Source organism: Enhydra lutris, unplaced genomic scaffold, assembly GCF_002288905.1.
Source record: "Enhydra lutris kenyoni isolate GAN:26980312 unplaced genomic scaffold, ASM228890v2 scaffoldscaffold13, whole genome shotgun sequence".
Lineage (NCBI taxonomy): Eukaryota > Metazoa > Chordata > Mammalia > Carnivora > Mustelidae > Enhydra > Enhydra lutris.
Genome location: NW_019154097.1, coordinates 4,413,657 through 4,433,909, shown reverse-complemented (window position 1 = coordinate 4,433,909; position 20,253 = coordinate 4,413,657). Strand labels below are relative to the sequence as shown.

Sequence of the window (20,253 nt, the reverse complement as noted above, 5' to 3'; positions counted from 1 at the left end):
TCTGTCAAATAAATAAATAAAATCTTAAAAAACAAAAACAAAAAAACAAAACAAAACAAAAAAGTAGAAAAGGCACTGAGGTGCCTGGGTGGCTCAGTCAGTTAAGTGTCTGCCTTTGGCTCAAGTCATGATCCTAGGGTCCTGGGATTGAGCTCCGCATCAGGCTCCCTTCTCGGTGGGGAGTCTGCTTCTCCTTCTCCCTCTCCCTCTGCCCCTCCATGTGCTCTCTCTCTCTCTCAGATAAATAAAATCTTAAGAAAGAACAAAAGGAAGGAAGGAAGGAGAAGAGAAGAGAAATAAAGAAAAGAAAAGGAAAAAGAAAAGGCACTGAATTCAGGGCAAGGGGTGCAACAGTGAATAAATGTTATATTCTCTGACTTTATGCAGGTTACATATAGTCTGATGGTAAAACAAAGTCTAGACAAGAGGAAAGGATATAAGGACACTAATAAATTATGAGGGAAGTTGATAGCCTCCATTTTCTCAGTGAAACACAGATTAGGTCTGAAAACAAAAACAGTTGAGATGGGGTTGGGGGCTTGAGGCGAAACTGGAAGTGTGGAGCAGTCACTTTGGAGAACAGAGAAAGGAGGCAACTATAAATATGTTTCTCAAACTTGTATTCTACTCATGAGTTGTTAATATTATCCCTCAAGAGAAAACGTTTCATGTTCAAACAAATTGGGAAATGAAGAATTTTAAAAAGTTAAAGAGAATTCCTTATTGTAGGACTTCACAAAGCCTTTAATATGCTTACACTTTACTAATCTCCCCAAAAGAGATCTAAGTAGACAGACTTCTCAGAGCACAGCATTTTTTTCATGGCACTAACATTTCAGAATGCCAGCTTGAGAAACAACAAATCAGAGAAAAGGAAAAACATTGCCAAGCAGCATTACAGGCCAGGAAATGCATAAATGGGCTACGGAAATAAACAGCAGAGAGATGTTATTCTAGTTTACCTAACTGGAAAAAAGATACAGCTGGATTGATCAGGGGCTGTCAAAAGAGACAAGATGAAAATGTTACATTTCAGGCAGCTGGATCTGATACAATGGTTTAAAATATAAATTTGCATTATTATCTCTTCAAATGCAATCTACACAATTTCAGTACACAAATTAGACGAAAGCAGAGCTTTTTTGATTGAAGGTAGGATCTGTATTGGGGGAAAATGAATGAATAGATGAATAAACAAAGAGCTCTTTAGATCTCACCAACAAGCCTTCTAAATTCCAAACTGGAAATTGTTTTCCATAAAACAGGGTGTATGGGGGGGGGGCAATCATTCACGAGGCTTTCTCAAAACACCCCTTCTCAAAAACAAACAAACAAACAAAACACCCCTTCTCCCTGTCATGCCACACCAGGCTCCCCCCATCTTCTAAGATTCCTGTTATGTCCCCAGTCTTATTATGCATTACAATGGGAAAGGCAGATAGGAAAAAGAAAAACCAAACCAAACCAAAAAAAAGGCTCTCTCGTGTGATAATGATGTGCTCTTTTGAAGTGCTGAAGAAGTTGCCACTTTCTACCATCTTCTAACACAAAGGTCATTTGAGGGCAAAAAAAATCCAGCTGATCATGAGCAAAGATAACTCAGGATAACATATGGTCCCAATAAGCACAAGCTTAGCAAAAAGTAAACAACCAGGCAGACAAGAGTCTGATTTGGGCCTAGGGACTTTTGTAAAAACAGTTTCTTGGAGCAAAGGTCTATTTAGAACAGAAGCAAAATGTGTTATAATTAAAATTAAAAGTCCAATAACAATGGAAAGTTTTATTAAAAATATAAATATAAAAGCCCATTTCCCCCTGTTCAATAGTTAAGGTCAAATATACAATGTGGTGACCACCAAAGTTAAATTTTTTAAATAATTTTTTTTTAAAGAAACCCCAAAGTTTGGAAAATAAGATGAAAAATGATCTATACTCCCACTGTCTTGCCAGAACCTATGCTGACATTTTGACATATTTCCTTCTAGTCTTTCAAAAGCCCTTTTTAAAAAAAAAAAAAAAAAAAAAAAGATTTTATTCATTTATTTGACAGAGAGAGAGAGAACACAAGCAGGGGGAGTAGGAGTGGGAGAAGCAGGCTCCCCACCAAGCAGGGAGCCTGACTCAGGACTCGGGACCACGACCCAAGCAAAAAGGCAGACACCCAACGACTGAGCCACACAGGCGCCCCTCTAAAAGCCTTCTGATAATTCTGACAATATGGGATCACAGAGGGCAGCCCAAAGTCTTCTGGTAATAACTCCCTTCCCCCTCCCAACAGAGCATTCCTCACTAATAGTACATTTCCTCCCTTGAGAGGACTGCCACACTCCATGAACAGGCTAGGGGACCTATGTTCCATCATATTTTCCGTATCATATCCTTAACCTTAACCATTATTACATTGGTGCACATTTTTCTTCCTTGAAACAACAAAACTTTTTACAATCTTTAACAGTACATATTTTTCAAGAAATAGAAGTCTACAAATAGACATCAATTCACATGCCTCCCCTTCACATGGGGAGAAGGGATTCAAATGCAATTAATGTGGCAACTAAAGGTCTTTGTCTTTTTTAGAGCTATTAAAATGGATAAATTGGGTCATTTAACAATTAGAGTGCAAAAAAACTTTCCAAGGCCTAATGTTTTTATATAAGACAATTCTAGAAATGTTTTGTTTTTATAATTTGATTCTAATCTAATTTCTTGTTCTTCAAGAAAAATAGTTTAAAACTCTTATTCTCAAGAAATGGAATTGAACAGATAAAGGTAAATTAGTTAAAAATAAACTTGATATTGACATGATGAAAATAAAAAGCCCAAGTGTTATCCTCATTAAAGACATATGGATATTTTGCACCTCATTCTAAGAGTCTATAATTATAAAATTAATAAAAACCAAAGAGATTGCTAAAAGCCATGTATATTGGCTTTAAGAAGACATTAGTGTAACCTAGAAATATGCAAGCAGAATTATCCAATAATTAGAAACATCAAGGTCTAACAGTTTGGGCCACATGTGTACTAAAGATAGGCAAGTTAGCAGGAAGCACATGCTCCAGCCACAAGGGAAAAATGCAACTTCTAAGACCAACCAGCACTTAAAAAAACAAATATCCTAATCTAAAACTAAAATATTCATAGAATTATAGGATTTTTGAAGTTAAAAGGAATTTTGCCACAGAAACCTCTTAAAAGCTATAATTCAATTTAATGAAAAGCCATTCCTGCTTTCTTTTTTAAAGAAAACAAAGATTCCCCCTAATTAATGTCTTCCTAAAGAATTAATTACTAATACAGAATATATATATATCCTACACTGTTGAGGAGGGAAAAAAACTACATCTGAGTTGATACTAGAAAAAGTAATTCTAAATAAAAAAGACGTGTTAATAATAAAAAAACTCATCTTATTTTTAATCACATTTTTTTTTTTTCAAAACAGCCTGGAAATGGACACTTTTAAAACATTTAAATGACAACTATATCTTCAACTTAAAAGCACATTCTTGCAATTGTTACATTTATTCCTTTAAAAATATGTGGTGTCTGTGTTTCTACATAAAATGTATCATCAGCTAAGGAAGAGCCAAATAGAAGTGACCACCCATATACCCATTACCTGGGTTCAGCATTGCTGACGTTTCATCATACTGCTTTATCTATCTATCTAGAGAGATACATATTTTTTCTGAATCATTGGCAAATTACAGATATCCTTCCCCATTGCTTCCCTTGTACTACAGTGACGGAACAGCCAGTTATATTCACCTGATTCTATTACAGGTATGACTACCAGACAGACCCTTCATGATGTCACTCTTCTAATAAAGGGCCCACAATGGCCTCTTGCTATTCCAGTTCTAAACTTTCCAAGTCTTCTTATAACTTTACCTTCCCTGACCTTCTATTATTTTTTAACAAGGAAAGCCCACAGTTGCCATGAACACAGCCTTCTGACTGAAAAGTTTAGTGCCCTTTTGCTGCTGTCCTAAATCCAGAACATCTTTCAAGGCTTAAATCCCACCTCAACTCTCCAATAACTCTAAGCCCTGTTGATTTTTTGGTTATTGAAAGTCCTGATAGTCTAGTCAGAACTGGCAACTTTAACATTTAAATCTTCTCTAATTACTTCATGTGTGTACTTATGGTATCCCCAATTTGACTGTAAACTTCTTGTATCCATTTAGCATACTGCTCAGCTCAAAACATGATATTCATTGGTTAATAAGTAAAAATTTCTTAGTTATACAATGAATTTATCAGAAAAAAACTAAAAAAAGTTGTATTTCTCCCACCGGGACACTTCAGTATCACACTTCACACAGTGACCAATCAATAATTTAGCAACATCATACAAGGTTTTGGCCTAAGTCAAAAGATAAATTGGACCCAATCATATATTCAGGCACAGAAGTGTATGGCCACGTGGTTGTGGGCCCTGAAGCCATAAGGTCAAGAAGGGCTGCAGCTAGGGAAGCTGAAGTTTTATGGCAGCTCAGAAATGATGAGTAAAAAGAGGAAGCTGATTGGTGGGGAGTGGGAAATGCGAGAGGCACAGAGAAACTATGAAAGGTACAGAGAGACTGTTTCTAACAGCAGTTTCAGCTCCTGGCTGCTTTCTAGTTCCCACAGCAGTCCCTGAGGTCTGCTTTGCTGAATTTCCTACCTTTGGTTTTCCATGTTCTTCCCTGTTAGGTGCTATAGACTAGCCGCCCAATCCTGAGCCACCTTGGTTTCTGTTCCTTTAAGGGGTCAAAAGAGCCATAACCTAGACATTCATCATGCTGAAATAACTAAAGCAAATGACTCTTCTAAGGTCCTCCCCAAAGAGGCTAATAGCCAGTATTTTTAGATAATTCCTTTGTCCATTCTACACTGCAGGACTCCATCTATAAAAAAAGGAATCTAAAAGTAAAAAGGCCTGGCAGCCAGTGGTATAACCAAAAAGTTTCTCTTAATATTACACTCTTCTTGACATCTTCTTCATGTTATCTGTGTGCTTTACAACATCCATCATATTACATGTTATATACTTAACTAAATCACATTTTTCCTCAGATATATTCTTCACATTTAGAATGTAAATGGGTATGTACTAATAAAACCACATAATGTTAGCAATGTAGATATATATATACACATATATATGATAATTAATGTCTGAATTTCCTACTAAACAATAAACCCATGAAAGCAGAGACCATGTCTGTTTTTGCTTATCCCTTTATACCTGGCACCTATCACAGTATCTGGCACTATTAACAGCTTAACAAATATTTGCTGAATGGATTACTGACAGGTATGAAATGGACCTAAGCAGTTATTCCTATTATCCATCTTAAACACATACAAAAACGGAACTTTTGATGCTCTTCTTGGCTCACCTGCCAACCTTCCTCCAATCTATGCTCCTCTCCCCAACTTCCAGACTTCAGTAAATGGCATCATTTTTTAATAAACTGCTCAAGGTAAAAACCTACAAGTAATCTTTAATTTTTTCCTTCCCTCACTTCCCACATCCGATCCATGTGGGATCAGATTCAGGTGGTATCCTGAATCTCTCCTCTTTTATTTCCACCACCACTTCACTGTAAATCACCACTATCTCCTGCTTCAAGTACTTCAGAGGGCTTCTTCCAGCAGACCTGCTGTTACTCCTACCCCACTACAATCATTTTTTTTTCATTCAGCAGCCAGAGTGATCTAAAATACAAATCAAAGCTTACATCTCTTACACAATAGTCTATTGGTTTCTTTCTGCACAAGGAATAAAATCCATAATCCTTATGTGGCTTTTTGCAAGGCTCAGTACTGTTAGCCCTAGCCCACCCTCCTGCTCACCATGTTGCAACCATACTGGTTCCTTCTTGACTTTGGGCCTCTGCACTTTCTGGTCCTTATCCCTATTTTTCTTAGACATTCAGTCTTCAGATTTTGCTTCTGAACTTTCCTTCCCAAAAAGGACTCTCTTGTTATCACTGTGTAAAGAACCACCCCCCACCACCACCCAACACACACACACACACACACACACACACACACACACACACACACAATCCTATTATCAGCTGGTTTCCTTCACAGCCTACTTATCACTATCAAAACACATTTTATTTATTTGTTTATTGTCTATCTCTCCTCCAGTAGAATGTAAGCTCCTTGAGAGCAGCAATCCTGTATTTAGAATAGTGCCTGATAGGAGCAAGCACTGAATAAATACAGGTTTTTTGAATAAACAAACCTCTGTGGGATGTTTTGCTCTTTTAAAAACCACACTTAGGGGCGCCTGGGTGGCTCAGTGGGTTAAAGCCTCTGCCTTCAGCTCAGGTCGTGATCCCAGGGTCCTGGGATCAAGCCCCGCATCAGGCTCTCTGCTTAGCAGGGAGCCTGCTTCCTCCTCTCTCTCTCTCTGCCTGCCTCTCTACCTACTTGTGATCTCTGTCTGTCAAATAAATAAATAAAAAATCTTAAAAAAAATAAAATATGTTTAAAAAAATAAAAACCACACTTAAAGTATATAAAAACCACCTCCTTGACATCATTCCAATTTCTTCTAGAAGAGGCATACAGTGAAAAGCATGGTTACTGATTGCTTAAATCTATGGATATGAGACAGGAACTTTTAGCAGCATACCAGAATAAACTGTCATATCTGGTCTATCACCAATCCTAGCTCTTTCCACCATGTGGGCCAAGATAAGTCTTTGAGAAGAGAATCTGCTTTTTATTACTTTCCTCCAGATAGGCGTTTGCTTTTTCTAACTTAAAATTCATTACATTCTTTTTCAGGATTCTAGGCTGACTATTACATAATTCCTTAAATGTTAACTTATTGAAATTTAGCCCTTAATGTTTCATCTTTCCCTTTTTTGTACCATTACAAAACATCTTAAATAGAAACAGACCTATTATCAGATGCCATGACACACAGATCCTGAAACCACAGCATAGGGTCTCATCCCATCCTTCAAAGAGAATATCAGAAATGGGGGAGAGGGCAGTGCTGGGATTGGAAAGTACACTGGGATAGTAAGAGTAGCATTACTCCAATGAAGAAGGTGTGCCCTTCTTCACTGAGCTAGAAATATCATTCCCTCATCTCCACCCCCCGGAAAAGCAATAAAAATCGCTAAGAACAGCTAAGACTTCTAAGTAAAGCCTTATACCAGAGGATATAGGGAAACCCAGATTTGGAGAGGAAAAAGAAGACTGTCTGATCAGGAATAAAAGCCAGGCCTTCACTGAAATACAATTTAATATTCTGTTCTAAATTTTTATTGAGGATTGAAGAACTTTTCCCACACTTTCTACAAATTTACAATGGAAGCTTTTGTCCATTGTAATACTCAATGTCCTTTATGTAAGGACCAGGCAATAAATGTTTCCTAGAACTTAATAGAGGGACAAATCTCACTTTTGGTTCAAACAGAATTTCTCTTTTTCTCAAACAATGAAAACTGTATGTTGTCATGGATTTTTAGAGCTGGAAGGGCCTTTAGAAATTATCTAGCCTAACATTTAAAAAAAATAATTTTATTTAAATAAATGATTTTATTTATTTATTTATTTGAGAGAGAGAGAGAGAGAGAGAGAGAGAGCGAGCACGAGCAGGAGCAGAAGGAGGAGACTCTCTGCTGAGCAGGGAGCCCAATGTTGGGCTTGATCCCAGGACACTGAGATCATGACCCGAGCCAAAGGCAGACCCTTAACGGACTGAGCCACCCAGGAGCCCCTAGCCCAGCATTTTCTAATGTGTCCTTTAGGTATCATGAACAAAAAAGAGTTCATAAGCAAACAAGCTTCTTTCTATAATACTTTTATTGAGATATAAATCATGTTAAATCAATTAAACAAGGAGGCCATTAGACTGGGGTGGTTTTAATGGCTTGGTAGCCTTCTTAAGCAAACCAAAACCTAAGCCTATAATGCCTCAAGATTAAGAAATCGAAATCTAAGGACAACCAATCACAAACAGCCACCCAGGCTTTCCCAATAAGTCATCCCCCTAAGCTACAGCCAATCAAATAATTTCCTTGCTTTGCTTCTACCTCTTCTCTATTAAAATCTTTCCTCTAGCTCCTATCACTTCCTGTTTGGTGCTACCTGATTCAAATCAATTTTTGCTCAAATAAACTCTTAAAATGTTTAATATGCCTCAGTTTACACATTAACAATCACGTACTATTAACTTTACCCTTAAAAGTGTACAACTCAGTTGCTTTTAAAATAAAATATTCAGGGGCGCCTGGGTGGCTCAGTGGGTTGGGGCCTCTGCCTTCGGCTCAGGTCGTGATCTCGGGGTCCTGGGATCGAGCCCCATATCGGGCTCTCTGCTCAGCGGGGAGCCTGCTTCCCCCTCTCTCTTCCTCTCTCTCTCTCTCTGCTTGCCTCTCTGCCTACTTGTGATCTCGGTCTGTAAATAAATAAATAAAATCTTAAAAAAAAAAAATAAAATATTCAGAGTTGTGCAACCATCACAACTACTTAATTTAAGAACATTTTCATTATTGTAAAAAGAAACTCCATACCTCTAGAAGTCTTTTTCCCATTCCCCAGCAAACAAGGTTCTTTACTACAGGAATCTTTGGACCCTTTATTGTGAATCTAACATGTTTTGTGAATTTATAAGAGAAGGGTACAATGTGCAGTGTTTCCCAAACTTATTTAATAGTTGACATTTCAGTGCTCATTATACACTATTCTAAATTTTATACATGTATTACTTCAATTAATTCTCACAATAAAATCCATAAGGTACTATATATGATAAATGTGGATATTAATGCACAAAAAGACTAAGGCTAAGTAACTTGTTCAAATATTCTTAATTACTCCACAGAATCAAGTGGTTGTGGGATGAGAATGGACAACTAGTATTCCATGGGCCATAATTTGGAAGTGCTTTAGATCAGCTTAATGAGAAAAATGGGGCCCAGAAAGGTCAGCTGATTTAGCCAAGAATACACAGCATATTCTCATTCTCTCTCTCCTTTGATGTCTGACAGCCAAATTTTAGAACTCAATTACAATTAACTATCTAATCCCAGGTTCCCAACACAATTCTCTCTCTTCTTTAAATACTATAGTGTCTTAACAAACAAACAAAACCTTTAACACTGTAAGCTATCTTAAAATCTTGTTGGGTTTGATTTTGCTTGTTCTGGGTGTCTCTACCTGTAGGCAATGCACTTCACCACTTTGCTTGTATAAACCCCAGCCATCTTATAAAGTTTATGCAACTGGGGGATCAATTTTCCTCCCACCCTCATGGATGTCATCTCTCTCCCTCCCTCCCCACAGTCTTCCATCTCCTCTGGACACTTATTCCTTGAATCCCAGTGGCTTGTGTCCTGCTGTACCCCACCTCCTACAGAGCTGGGGGGGGGGGCGGAGGGAACAAGAGTTGGCATCAACTCCTAAGGCCCAGAAAGTGGGAAACACTGAACAATTTCTTATCCATTCTTGGTTTAATTCCTCAAGAGCAAGAACACAACTCTCCTTAAGCTCAACAGCCCCCAGAAAGCAGGGTTTACTGATTTTAATCTCCCGCCAGAGCCCAGCGCTACCTTGGACACACCATGCACCCGCTGCGGACCGCAGGAGAATTAGATTCAGCAGGCTCGGGCCCATTCTCAGATACTTGAACCTGGTAGGCTGTGGGGCCCATCAGTGCTCGCCGCCTGAGGTATGCCTTTCTGAACCATGGGTCAAGTTACAATAACTGGCCAGGGCGGCGGTAAGGCGGCTGCACCTCGGAAATCCCATCCAACCCTTGCGACCGTCCTGGGCAAAGGCATTTCACCACTTCTGGCAGAGACCCGAGTCCGCTGTGGGGGTGAGGGTCGATACCGGGGCCCCTGCCCTGTGGGTGACAGGGCAAGGCCTCGAACCCGGGTCACCGTTCCCCGTGCAGCAGATGTTCGGAGCGGAGAAAGCGAAGGTGGAGAGGGCTCCTCGCTCGTCGCGTCTCAGGGCCCTCTCCCGCCTCCTGGGACCTTCCGACCCTGGGTCACCGGACTTGGGCCAGGTCTGGGGGTCGCGCGCACCCCCGCCCCCTGCCTCGCGCCATCTTGGAGCGCTGAGGCGGCCGCCCTGGACCGCCCCGAACCGCTGCTCCCAGCAGTTACTCACCCGCACTGCCCGGGGCCAGGCCTCCTGCCACCTCCGCGACCCCCGCCACGGCCAGAAGAAGCAGCACCGTACGTCGCCGGGAAGCCGGGACCGCCGCCATGTCCGGGCCGGGGGTCTCGAGCCACGGGATGCTCGGACCCAGCCTGGCAGCCGCGGCTGCTCGCGGAAACCCCGCCCCGGCGGCCTGGACCTTTACTGATTGGTTGCGGCGCTCTCAAGCCCCGCCCCTCAGCCTCTGGGAGTTTCCAAAACCTGCTGGGGGCGGGAACATTCCCGAGACCCCGTCTCTTTGTTAAGGCCCAGCTGTGCGTCGGTTTTTGCTGAGGCGTCCCGCAGACAGCTTTCCCCAAGTGCCAGATCAGAAGATGTCAGATCACGAAGGACCCTTACAACACCTTTACCACCTCTTGAGCTTTGCATCTGGGGTCGCTGAGGCTTACAGAGGAGACTGACCTGCCAGAATCACACTCTTAAGTTCGCCGGAGAGCTAGGGCACAGTCCAAGGCTAAACCAAAGAAACCTCTTTCTTTCACTTCTCTTTACCCTCAATGAGCCTCGTAATATCCTTTCTCACCAGATGCTGCCTCCCAGGCAAAGAATCCACCCGGGTCAACTCGACCTCCCCTAAAATCTGAGGGGCACTGCTGAAGTGTCCCTCTCCTAATGGGGTGGAGGGACAGTTTCACCACCAAAGCTCTTTGACACATGTAGCCTCTATGTGTCTTTGATGGACTGTTAAGTACTTATTCCTGTTAGGAAAAGCCAGGTGTTGGAATGGTTGTGTATCTAGATATGGAGAACCTTGAATGTCAGATTTAGATTTTGTTTAAGAAGTAATTTGGGCATAGGTCCCCCTCCACCCCTTACCACCACAGCTGTTGTGGGGAATGTTTGAGAGGGCCCACTGGCTATTAAAGTGCCTCTCTCCCTCTCTCCGTTCCCAAATTAATACCTTTTTTTTTTTTTTTTAAGATTTTATTTGAGAGAGAGGGAGCGATGGGGGGTGGGGGTGGAGAAGGGGAGGGAGCAGAGGGATAAGCAGACTTCCTGAAGAGCGGGTGCTCTCAGGACCCTGAGATCATAACCTGAGCAGAAGGCAGACACTTAACCACTGAGTCCCCAGGGGGGGCCCCCCTTTTTAAAAAAAAATAACCACAGCTACAAATTTAAAATTCCTTAATATTATTAAATATCCAGTGTTTACATTTCCTGCATTATTTCATAATTTCCTTTTACATTTTTCAAGTTCCAAACAAAGTCCATATATTGTAATTTATATGTGTTTTAGGTCCCTTTTAATCTCTTCTCTCTTTTAAGTTTACAAAGGGAAAATATAAATTAAGATAATTTCTGAAATGTCTGCTCTGATGACAACTCTCTTGCTTCAAAGTCTGAGAGGCCACCTGTTTTTTTATAGGACAGAGTGACGTACAATTATTTAATGTGGGGTCAGAGGTTCTTAGCCATTGGACCCAATCACATTTTCCAGCTTCATCTCCACAGCCTCCCTGCACCTCTGCCACCATTCTTTCAGAACCTCTTACCTTTAGTTCCGGACCCCTGAAGAGCTTCCACCCCTATGCCACCATATGTAACTCCTCTGCACAGAATTCCCCAATTCCTGTGGTAACCCCCTCAGCTGAGGAGACTAAGATGGTTGCTCTGGGTTCAGCTGTGCCCTGGAAGGACCTGGGCAGGAAGTGGGCTCTGTGTAAGGTGACCAACACATCTTGCTTTGCTTGGGACTGTCCTGATTTTAAAACTGAAAGTCTCATATCTCAGACACTTCCTTAGTCCCAGGCAAAATAGGTCTCCTTAGCTCTGTGCACCTTAGAAAATGTCATAAGAGAGGTCTGTAAGGAGGTTTCCATATGGAAAAATGGGGTCATACAGGTAATAGCTACCACTTCCAAGATAATTCAATAGGTAGACCGATTGTTACAAGCCATGCAGATGGGCCATTCGACCACTGGATCCCTGTATTAGATTCCTAGGCTGACATAACAAAGTACTACAAACTGGGTGGCTTAAGCAACAGAAATTTATTGTCTCAGAGTTCTTGAAGCTAGAAGTCTGAGATCAAAGTGTTGGCAGGGTTGGTTCCTTTTGCGAGCCCTGAGGGAGAATCTGACTCATACCCCTCTCCTAGTCTTCTGCTGTGTTACTGGCAGTCTTTGGCACTTCTGGGCTAGTAGACACATCAACTTGATCTCTGCCTTCATTTTCACATGGAATTCTCCGTGTGTGTGCATGTGTGTGTGTGTGTGTCCAAATTTATCCTTTTTATAAGGACACTAGTCATATTGACTTAGAGGCCCATCCTACTCCAGTACAACTGCATATTAACAAATAACATCTACAATAATCCCTATTTCTAAATATGGTCACATTCTGAGGTACTGGGCATTAGGACTTCAATTTATGAATTTGGGGGAGGCAGGGACACACAGTTCAACCCATAACAGTTCCTAAAGGAAAGACTATCCACCCACCCCAACAGAAATCAGTGACTCTGAAGGAGCTGAAGAAGGAGGAAGAGCATAAAGGACGGCTCAGTTGCGGTTCAAAGATCCTAAGTCCCTAATAACAGGAGTGGTTGGCTGCACCTCTGTCGACTCACAGAGATGATAACTGGAGTCTCAGGCACGAAGAGAATGCCTGAATACTTGGAGAGCTCTTAGCTATAGAATAAAAAATGACTTTATTTCCAGGTAATTCTTATGAGATACGGCAGTAAAGTTGCTCTGGACAAGTAAATCGATATAGTCATAGTAATGAGGTTGAGGGCACCTGGTGGTAGAGACAATTTCTCTGCTACCAAGATTTATATTTGAGATGGACATGTTAGAAGAATGGCTAAAATCTGAGAGGTGATGATGAGCCATCAAATGGAAGCTGCCTGAGATCCTCTCACACCAAAAGATGGCTGACCAGCCACTATATCATGGGGGAAGTCAAGAAACGGGGACAATTGTGGCCCTTATCCAAACACTTTCTGGCCAACTATATGGCTCATTAACCTTTCTGGGTGGGGGTGGGGGGCACCCTATGAAGCATATAGGATATAGAAAGTCTACTGATGACTGTCCACTGAGGCAAGTGATCTGACCCTGGCCTCGGGCAGTATGCTTGAACAAACAGCACGTCCATTGTGGGATTACCTTACCGTGTTTTGATGAAGCCAATATCTTATTTCCTGTTTCCCTCTGATCAGACCACCAGAAGCAGTTAGGTTTCCCATGAAATAGAAAGCAGCAATGTAATGTAGTGTAAAGAGCACGGGCTTAAGATACACCTAAGTTCAATTTGCACTCCCTAGCTGTTAATCACATTAGTAGTTCATTTTGTTAACTAGCTGTCTGACCGTGGGCAAAATCATTTAACTTCTCTGGGTCTCGGTTTTTCCCTTTACGTTTATCTTGGACTTCTTAAGAACAGGAAGGAAGATATTATATTTAAAATGTCTAATACAGTGCCTGACAGACCGTGAATGATGTTAAACACTATATGAGATCTACGGACAACCTTCAACATGGGTCACAGAACTGACTGTCTGAATTTACTTCCCACCTTACTTCCCAGCTCTTTCCCAGGAGAGGAGAGTCAAAAATCTTGAGTTGTACCGTCTAACATGGTAGCCACTCGCCACATGTGGCTCTTGAGTACTGGAGAGATAGCGAGTCCAAACTGAAATGTGCTGACACCAGATTTTAAAGACTTGGTATGAAAATAAGAATGGAAAATATTATTGAAATTAATTCCACCTGTCTTTTTAAATTTATTTTGAGTTTTGGGGTTTTTTTCTTTTGTTTTGTTTTTGTTTTTTACAGACTTTTAAAAATTTTTTAATTTTTATTTTTATTATTTTTTTAAGATTTTATTTATTTATTTGACAGAGAGATCACAAGTAGGCAGAGAGGCAGGCAGAGAGAGAGGAGGGAGCAGGCTCCCCGCTGAGCAGAGAGCCCGATGCAGGGCTCGATCCCAGGACCCTGAGACCACGACCTGAGCTGAAGGCAGAGGCTTAACACACTGAGCCACCCAGGGCGCCCCGACTTTTTTTTTTTTTTAAAGCAGTTTTCAGTTCACAGCAAAATTGAACAGAAACTAAGAGACTTCTCATATACTCCTGACGCCAACATAGGCACTGGCTCTCCCACCGTCAACATCCTGCTCTGAGCGGCACATTTGTTACAATCAATGAACATGCACTGATTCATTACTGTCACCCCAAGTCCAGAGTTTACATGAGGGTTGATTCTTGGTGTTATACATCCTATGGGTTTTGACAAATGTATGAAGACACATATCTACAACTATTACTATTATTATTATTATTTTTTAAGATTTTATTTATTTGTCAGAGAGAGAGAGAGAGAGAGAGCACACACAGGCGGGGAGAGTGGCAAGCAGAGCAGGCAGAGGGAGAAGCAGGTTCCCTGCCAAGTAAGGAGCCTGGTGTGGGACTCAATCCCAGGACCCTGGGATTGTGACCTGAGCTGAAGGCAGCCACCCAACCAACTGAGCCACTCAGGCATCCCCACCACTATTCTTTTTTTTTTTTTTTAAGATTCTATTTATTTATTTGAGAGAGAGACAGTGAGAGAGATCATGAGCGAGGAGAAGGTCAGAGAGAGAAGCAGACTCCCCGCAGAGCCGGGAGCCCTATGCGGGACTCGATCCCGGGATTCCGGGATCACGACCTGAGCCGAAGGCAGTCGTCCAACCAACTGAGCCACCCAGGCGTCCCCCCACCACTATTCTTTTTACTCTTTTTAGCATGGCTGTTACAAAACTTAAAATTACACACATGGTTGAGATTCACTTTGGGACTTACATAGTTCTGTTCCACGGTGATATTGTAATTGTCTTTCATTCTAAAGAAAGGTTAACTAACGCTTAGGGATCAGTATGGCACTTTTAAAATGTTACCAATAGGGCACCTGGGTGGCTCGTTGGTTAAGCGTCTGCCTTTGGCTCAGGTCATGATCCTGGGGTTCTGGGATCAAGCCCAGCAGAGCAGGGAGCCCGCTTCTCTCTTTCCCTCTGCCTGCCGCGCGCTCCCCTTGCTTGTGTTCTTTCTCTCTGTTAAATAAACAAAATCTTTAAAATAAAATAAATAAAATGTTACAAATAATTTTATCCTAAACTCAAAATATTTTTCTATATTTTAGATAAAGAAAACCCATAAAATCTTTTGATTCATGTTCGTGTGGTATAATTTCCCCATCATTTCATGTTTAATTTATCTGTTTCTTTAAAGTAGGTTTGTTGTAGAAATCAAATAGTTGGTTGCTTTTTTCTTTTTAATTTTATCTGACAATATCTGCCTTTTAATTGGAGGGTTCAGGTAATTTTATTTTTTAAAATTTTTAAATTTAAATTCAATTTAGTTAACATATAATGTATTATTAGTTTCAGGGGTAGAGTTTAGTGATTCATCAGTTGCATATATCACCCAGTGCTCATTATATCAAGTGCCCTCTTTAATGTCCATCAACCCCAGCCCCCAACCCCCATCCCTCCAGCCACCCTCAGTTTGTTCCCTATAGTTAAGAGACTCTTGTGGTTTGTCTCCCTCTCAATTTTCATCTTATCGTATTTTTCCTTCCCTTCCCCTATGTTCATCTATTTTGTTTCTTGAATTCCACATATGAGTGAAATCTTATGGTATTTAGGGGTGCCTGGGTGGCTCAGTTGGTTAAGCAGCTGCCTTTGGCTCAGGTCGTGATCCCAGCGTCCTGGGATCGAGTCCCACATCGGGCTCCTTGCTCTTCAGGGAGCCTGCTTCTCCCTCTGCCTCTGCCTGCCATTCTGTCTGCCTGTGCTCGCTCTCTCTCCCTCTCTCTCTCTGACAAATAAATAAATAAAATCTTAAAAAAAAAAGAAATCATATGGTATTTGTGTTTCTCTGACTGACTTATTTCACTTAGCATAATACCCTCTAGAGGGTCATTTAGATTTAATATAATTATGGATATGGCTGTTTAAATCGACCATCTTGATATTTGTTTTCTATTTACTCCATTTGTTCTTTTTCCATTTTCCCATTATTTCTCTTTTCTTATGTTCTTTTGGAATAATAGAGTGGAGTGTTGTTTTTATGATTTCATTTTATCTTCTCTATTGGCTAAGTAGTCTACCTCTTTATTTTATTTTTCAGTAGGTGCTCTAGGGTTTATACTGTACATTTTAACTTATTACAACCTACCTTCAGATAATAATTATCACGTCATGTAAAATGTAAGAACATGACAACAATGATTCCATTTCCCCCTTCTTGTCTTTTGTGCTAATGTTTTCATATGCTTTGCTTCCATACACTATTATTATTTTGCTTTAAATAGCCAATTATTTAAACAAGGAATTGTAAAGCAAGAAATAATGTCTTTTATATTTATCCACACGTTAGGCATTTCGGCTCCTCTTCATTCATTGATATAGATCCAGATTTCTCTCTGGCATCTAGAGGAGAGAAATGTCCTGATTAAGAACACGGCAGGTTTTGTTGATTTTAATTAGCTAGGATCCCATATTTTGCTTTCAGAAATTTATGCATAATAAATTTCTGAAGTTAATCTTTAAGGAAAATAACGTTTCTGGATTTGTTTAGCCTAAACACATTTTATGATCATGAATCACTTGATCTTGAAAAGGAAGAGGTCCATTATGGATTCTTGAAGACTTTATGATTTGTGAGGGCACTTGGATGGCTTAGTCGGTTGGGCATTTGACTCTTGGTTTCAGTTCAGGTTGTGATCTCAGGGTCTTGAGATCGAGCCCTTTGTCGGGCTTTGCGCTCTGTAAGGAGTCTGCTTGAGATTCTCACTCTCCCTTTGTCCCTCCACCCCAAAATAAATAAATAAATTTAAAAAAAAGAAAAAGACTAGGGGGGCCTGGGTGGCTCATTTGGTTCAGTGTCTGCTTCCGGCTCAGGTCATGATCCTGGGGTCCTGGGATGGAGTCCTGCATCGGGCTCCTTGCTTAGCAGGGAGCCTGCTTCTCCCTCTGCCTGCTGCTCTACCTGCTTGTGCGCACTCTCGCTCTCTCTCTCTAATAAATAAATAAAATCTTTTAAAAAAATTGATGATAGCTGGCTTCATGTATATACAATGGGCCAATTTTTAAAATATGAATATATTTCTTATTTCCGGTATTCCCTTCATTAGAACTAAAACATTAAGGTAAGGCATTCATTTCTTCAGAGATGATTCCTAGAGGAGAACAGTAGACAAAAACGGTAATTCCTAACTTTTTGGTTTTAAAAACAAACCTTTGAAATTCAAGGCAGAGGCAGCGGTCATCAGAGTACAAGCTGTGAAATATCAGAATCTAGCCCCAAAGGCTGAGGGCATAAAACATTTATATGAACAACAGACTTGGAAGAATACTCTGAGAGACACAGTCCTGTCCTGCTGGAGCTCGGGGAAGTGACAGTCGTCCTAAAATTCCCCCGCACTCCATGTGAGTGTAGAAGAGAAATGGCTCTATGTACGCCTTATTTCCTGGTCTCTGCCTAGAGCGCCATTGAAGAGTGGCTGAACATTTGATATGCCGTTGGAGAGGGGCAAGCCGGGGTTGAGAGAGCTCGGAGAGCCTGTAGAGGCCATGGCTGTTTGCCTGATCTCTACCCAATACCACACGACAGTGCAGGTGTCAACAGAAACTGATGATAACAATAGAGGACCAGATGTCCTGTCTTCTTTCCCAGTCCCAGCTGGTGGGTTTGGTTCTCCATAGGCCTCTGAAAGCTAGGAAGGGGGGTTGAGGAGAGGCTTCGACAAAGCTGAGATCCCACTGAATTGAATGAAATTAGGTTTTAGTCACTTAACAGGAGAGGGACTTGCAGAGACAACTAGCTGTCCATCAGCCCTTCTAGAAGTTGTTGCTTAGAAGCAATGGTCCAGCCAGAGAAAACATTTTCTAACTGTTATCATGTTCACTGCTGATTTAATAACTGAGGTTATGTCTTCGTAGAACAAAGGCGATCCCTGTGCCCTAAAGCAGAATCTGTGTGTATCTGACCTCCCCATTGGTCCCTGGGTTGAGATCTCACAGGAGTAGGAGAAGCCCTGCCCCAAGGCAGCCAATACCGACACATACAATTTGGCACTGTGACCCTCAGTCTGTGATGCCTGCCGACCTCTGGTGAGTTCTCTAAAGACACAAGACTGCCAAACGGTGGAGAGAGCCCAAATGTCCATCGACTGAGGAATGGATAAATGAATATTACTCAGCCATCAAATACAAAAAAAAAAAAAACACAAAGAAATCTTGCCATTTGCAATGACATGGATAGAGCTAGAGTTTATCATGCTAAATGAACAAGTCAGTCAGAGAAAGACAAATACCATGTGATTTCACTCACGTGTGGATTTTAAGAAAACAGATGAACATAGGGGAGGGGGAAAAAGAAAAAAAGGAGAGAAGGGAACAAACCATAAGAGACTCTTAACAATATAGAACAAACTGAGGGTTGATGGAGGGAGGTGGGTAGGGGATGGGCTAGATGGGTAATGGGTATTAAGGAGGGCACTTGTTACGATGAGCACTGGGTGTTACATGTAAGTGATAAAACACTAAATTCTACCTGAATCCCTAAATTCTACACCTGAAACCTATATTGTGCTGTATGCTCATTAACTAGAATTTAAATTGAAAAAAAAAAACCAACATGAGACTGTGAAAATGAAATTGGCCCCATTCTCTACTCTCTTTGCCTGTGTATTTCAGTAATTTTCAAACTTAACAAATATTATTTTTATTTTTTTAGCAGTGGCAACTTTTTTCCAACAAAATCTTGTAGAGTCCTGCTATGTAAAAAAGGAGGGGAAAAGCTGTGTTTTATTGTTGTTTATTATTTCTTTTATAAGTTTAAATTTATAACAGTTACTTGGTTCAATGATAATGAATGAGAATTCAAAGATAAGATTTTGATGAACACAAAAACTTGAAATCTGGAATTATGGATGATAATTGCCTTTGCATCAGTTTCAGCCTCCAATTTATTTTGGTATTTTGTTTTGGTTGCCTGCTGTAGAGAAAATTCTCATTCACACAGATGAGTAGTTTGCAAAGGGTCACTGTTTTTGAAATAGATCACCTTGCAATCTCAAACTACTTTTTATTTAAATTAAGATGGTACCTGGAAGAAGAAGTACTGAGAAATTTTTGTTTCAGTATTGATTTGTGAGCATTTATGTCTACACCAAAATCTACACATGGATGTTTACAGCAGTTTTATTCATAATTGCCAAAATTTGGAAATAATGACGATGCCCTTCAGTAGATAAGTGGGTAAATAAACCATGGTCCATCCAGACTGTGGAATATTGTTCAGCATTATAAAGAAATGAACTATTGGGGTGCCTGGGTGGCTCAGATGGTTAAGTCTCTGCTTTTGGCTCAGGTCATGATCCTGGGGTCGTGGGATTGAGTCCCTGGTTGTCGGTCTCCCTGCTCTGTGGGGAGCCTGCTTCTCCCTCTCCCTCTGCTGCTCCCCCTGCTTGTGCTCCCTCCACCCACCCCCGTCAAACAAATAAATAAAATCTTTAAAAAAAATAAAGAAATGAGCTATCAAGCTATCAAAAGACATGAGGAAGTTTAAAAGCATGTTACTAAGTGAAAGAATCCAACCCGAAAAGGTTATTTACTGTATAATTCCAACTCTATGACATTCTGAAAAAGTAAAAAGACGAGAACTTCCTAGGGGGTGGTGGGGAGCGAGGGATGAAGAAGAAGAGCACAGAGGCTTTTGCTGTGTTTCCCTGTGAACCTGAAACTGCTCTAAAAGACAAAGTTTATTAATTTTAAAAAGTGCTAGTTTGACATTAAAAATCAGAAAAAAACTGGTTTACTAGTAAGGTTGGATAACCACTCAATTCTTTATCATAAATGTAGTTAGAGAAGTAGCACCCCAAATTTATGGTTAATCCCATCACTATTTATAATGCGACATTATTAGGGAGTGACCAGTTACATGTTCTTGTGTTATTGTGCAATCGGCTAGGACACCATGATGAGAACGTGCGCTGAGCAGATGATTCTGAGCCCTGCCCTACACTTAATTGGGAACAGGGCTTATGGTACTCCCTGGTACAATTATATATACATGAGCGG

General features: G+C 40.8%; 1 protein-coding gene across 1 annotated transcript in view; it reads right to left on the bottom strand.

The window, feature by feature from the left end:
- Window positions 1-10,251, bottom strand: part of LOC111146094 (reversion inducing cysteine rich protein with kazal motifs) — a 77,106-nt gene extending 66,855 nt beyond the window's left edge. The window contains exon 1 of the mRNA XM_022501477.1: window positions 10,135-10,251. Within this exon, the coding sequence (XP_022357185.1) occupies window positions 10,135-10,234 (100 nt within the window). The 5' untranslated portion in view covers window positions 10,235-10,251. The remainder of the gene's footprint in view (window positions 1-10,134) is intronic.
- Between the last annotated feature and the right edge of the window lie 10,002 nt (window positions 10,252-20,253).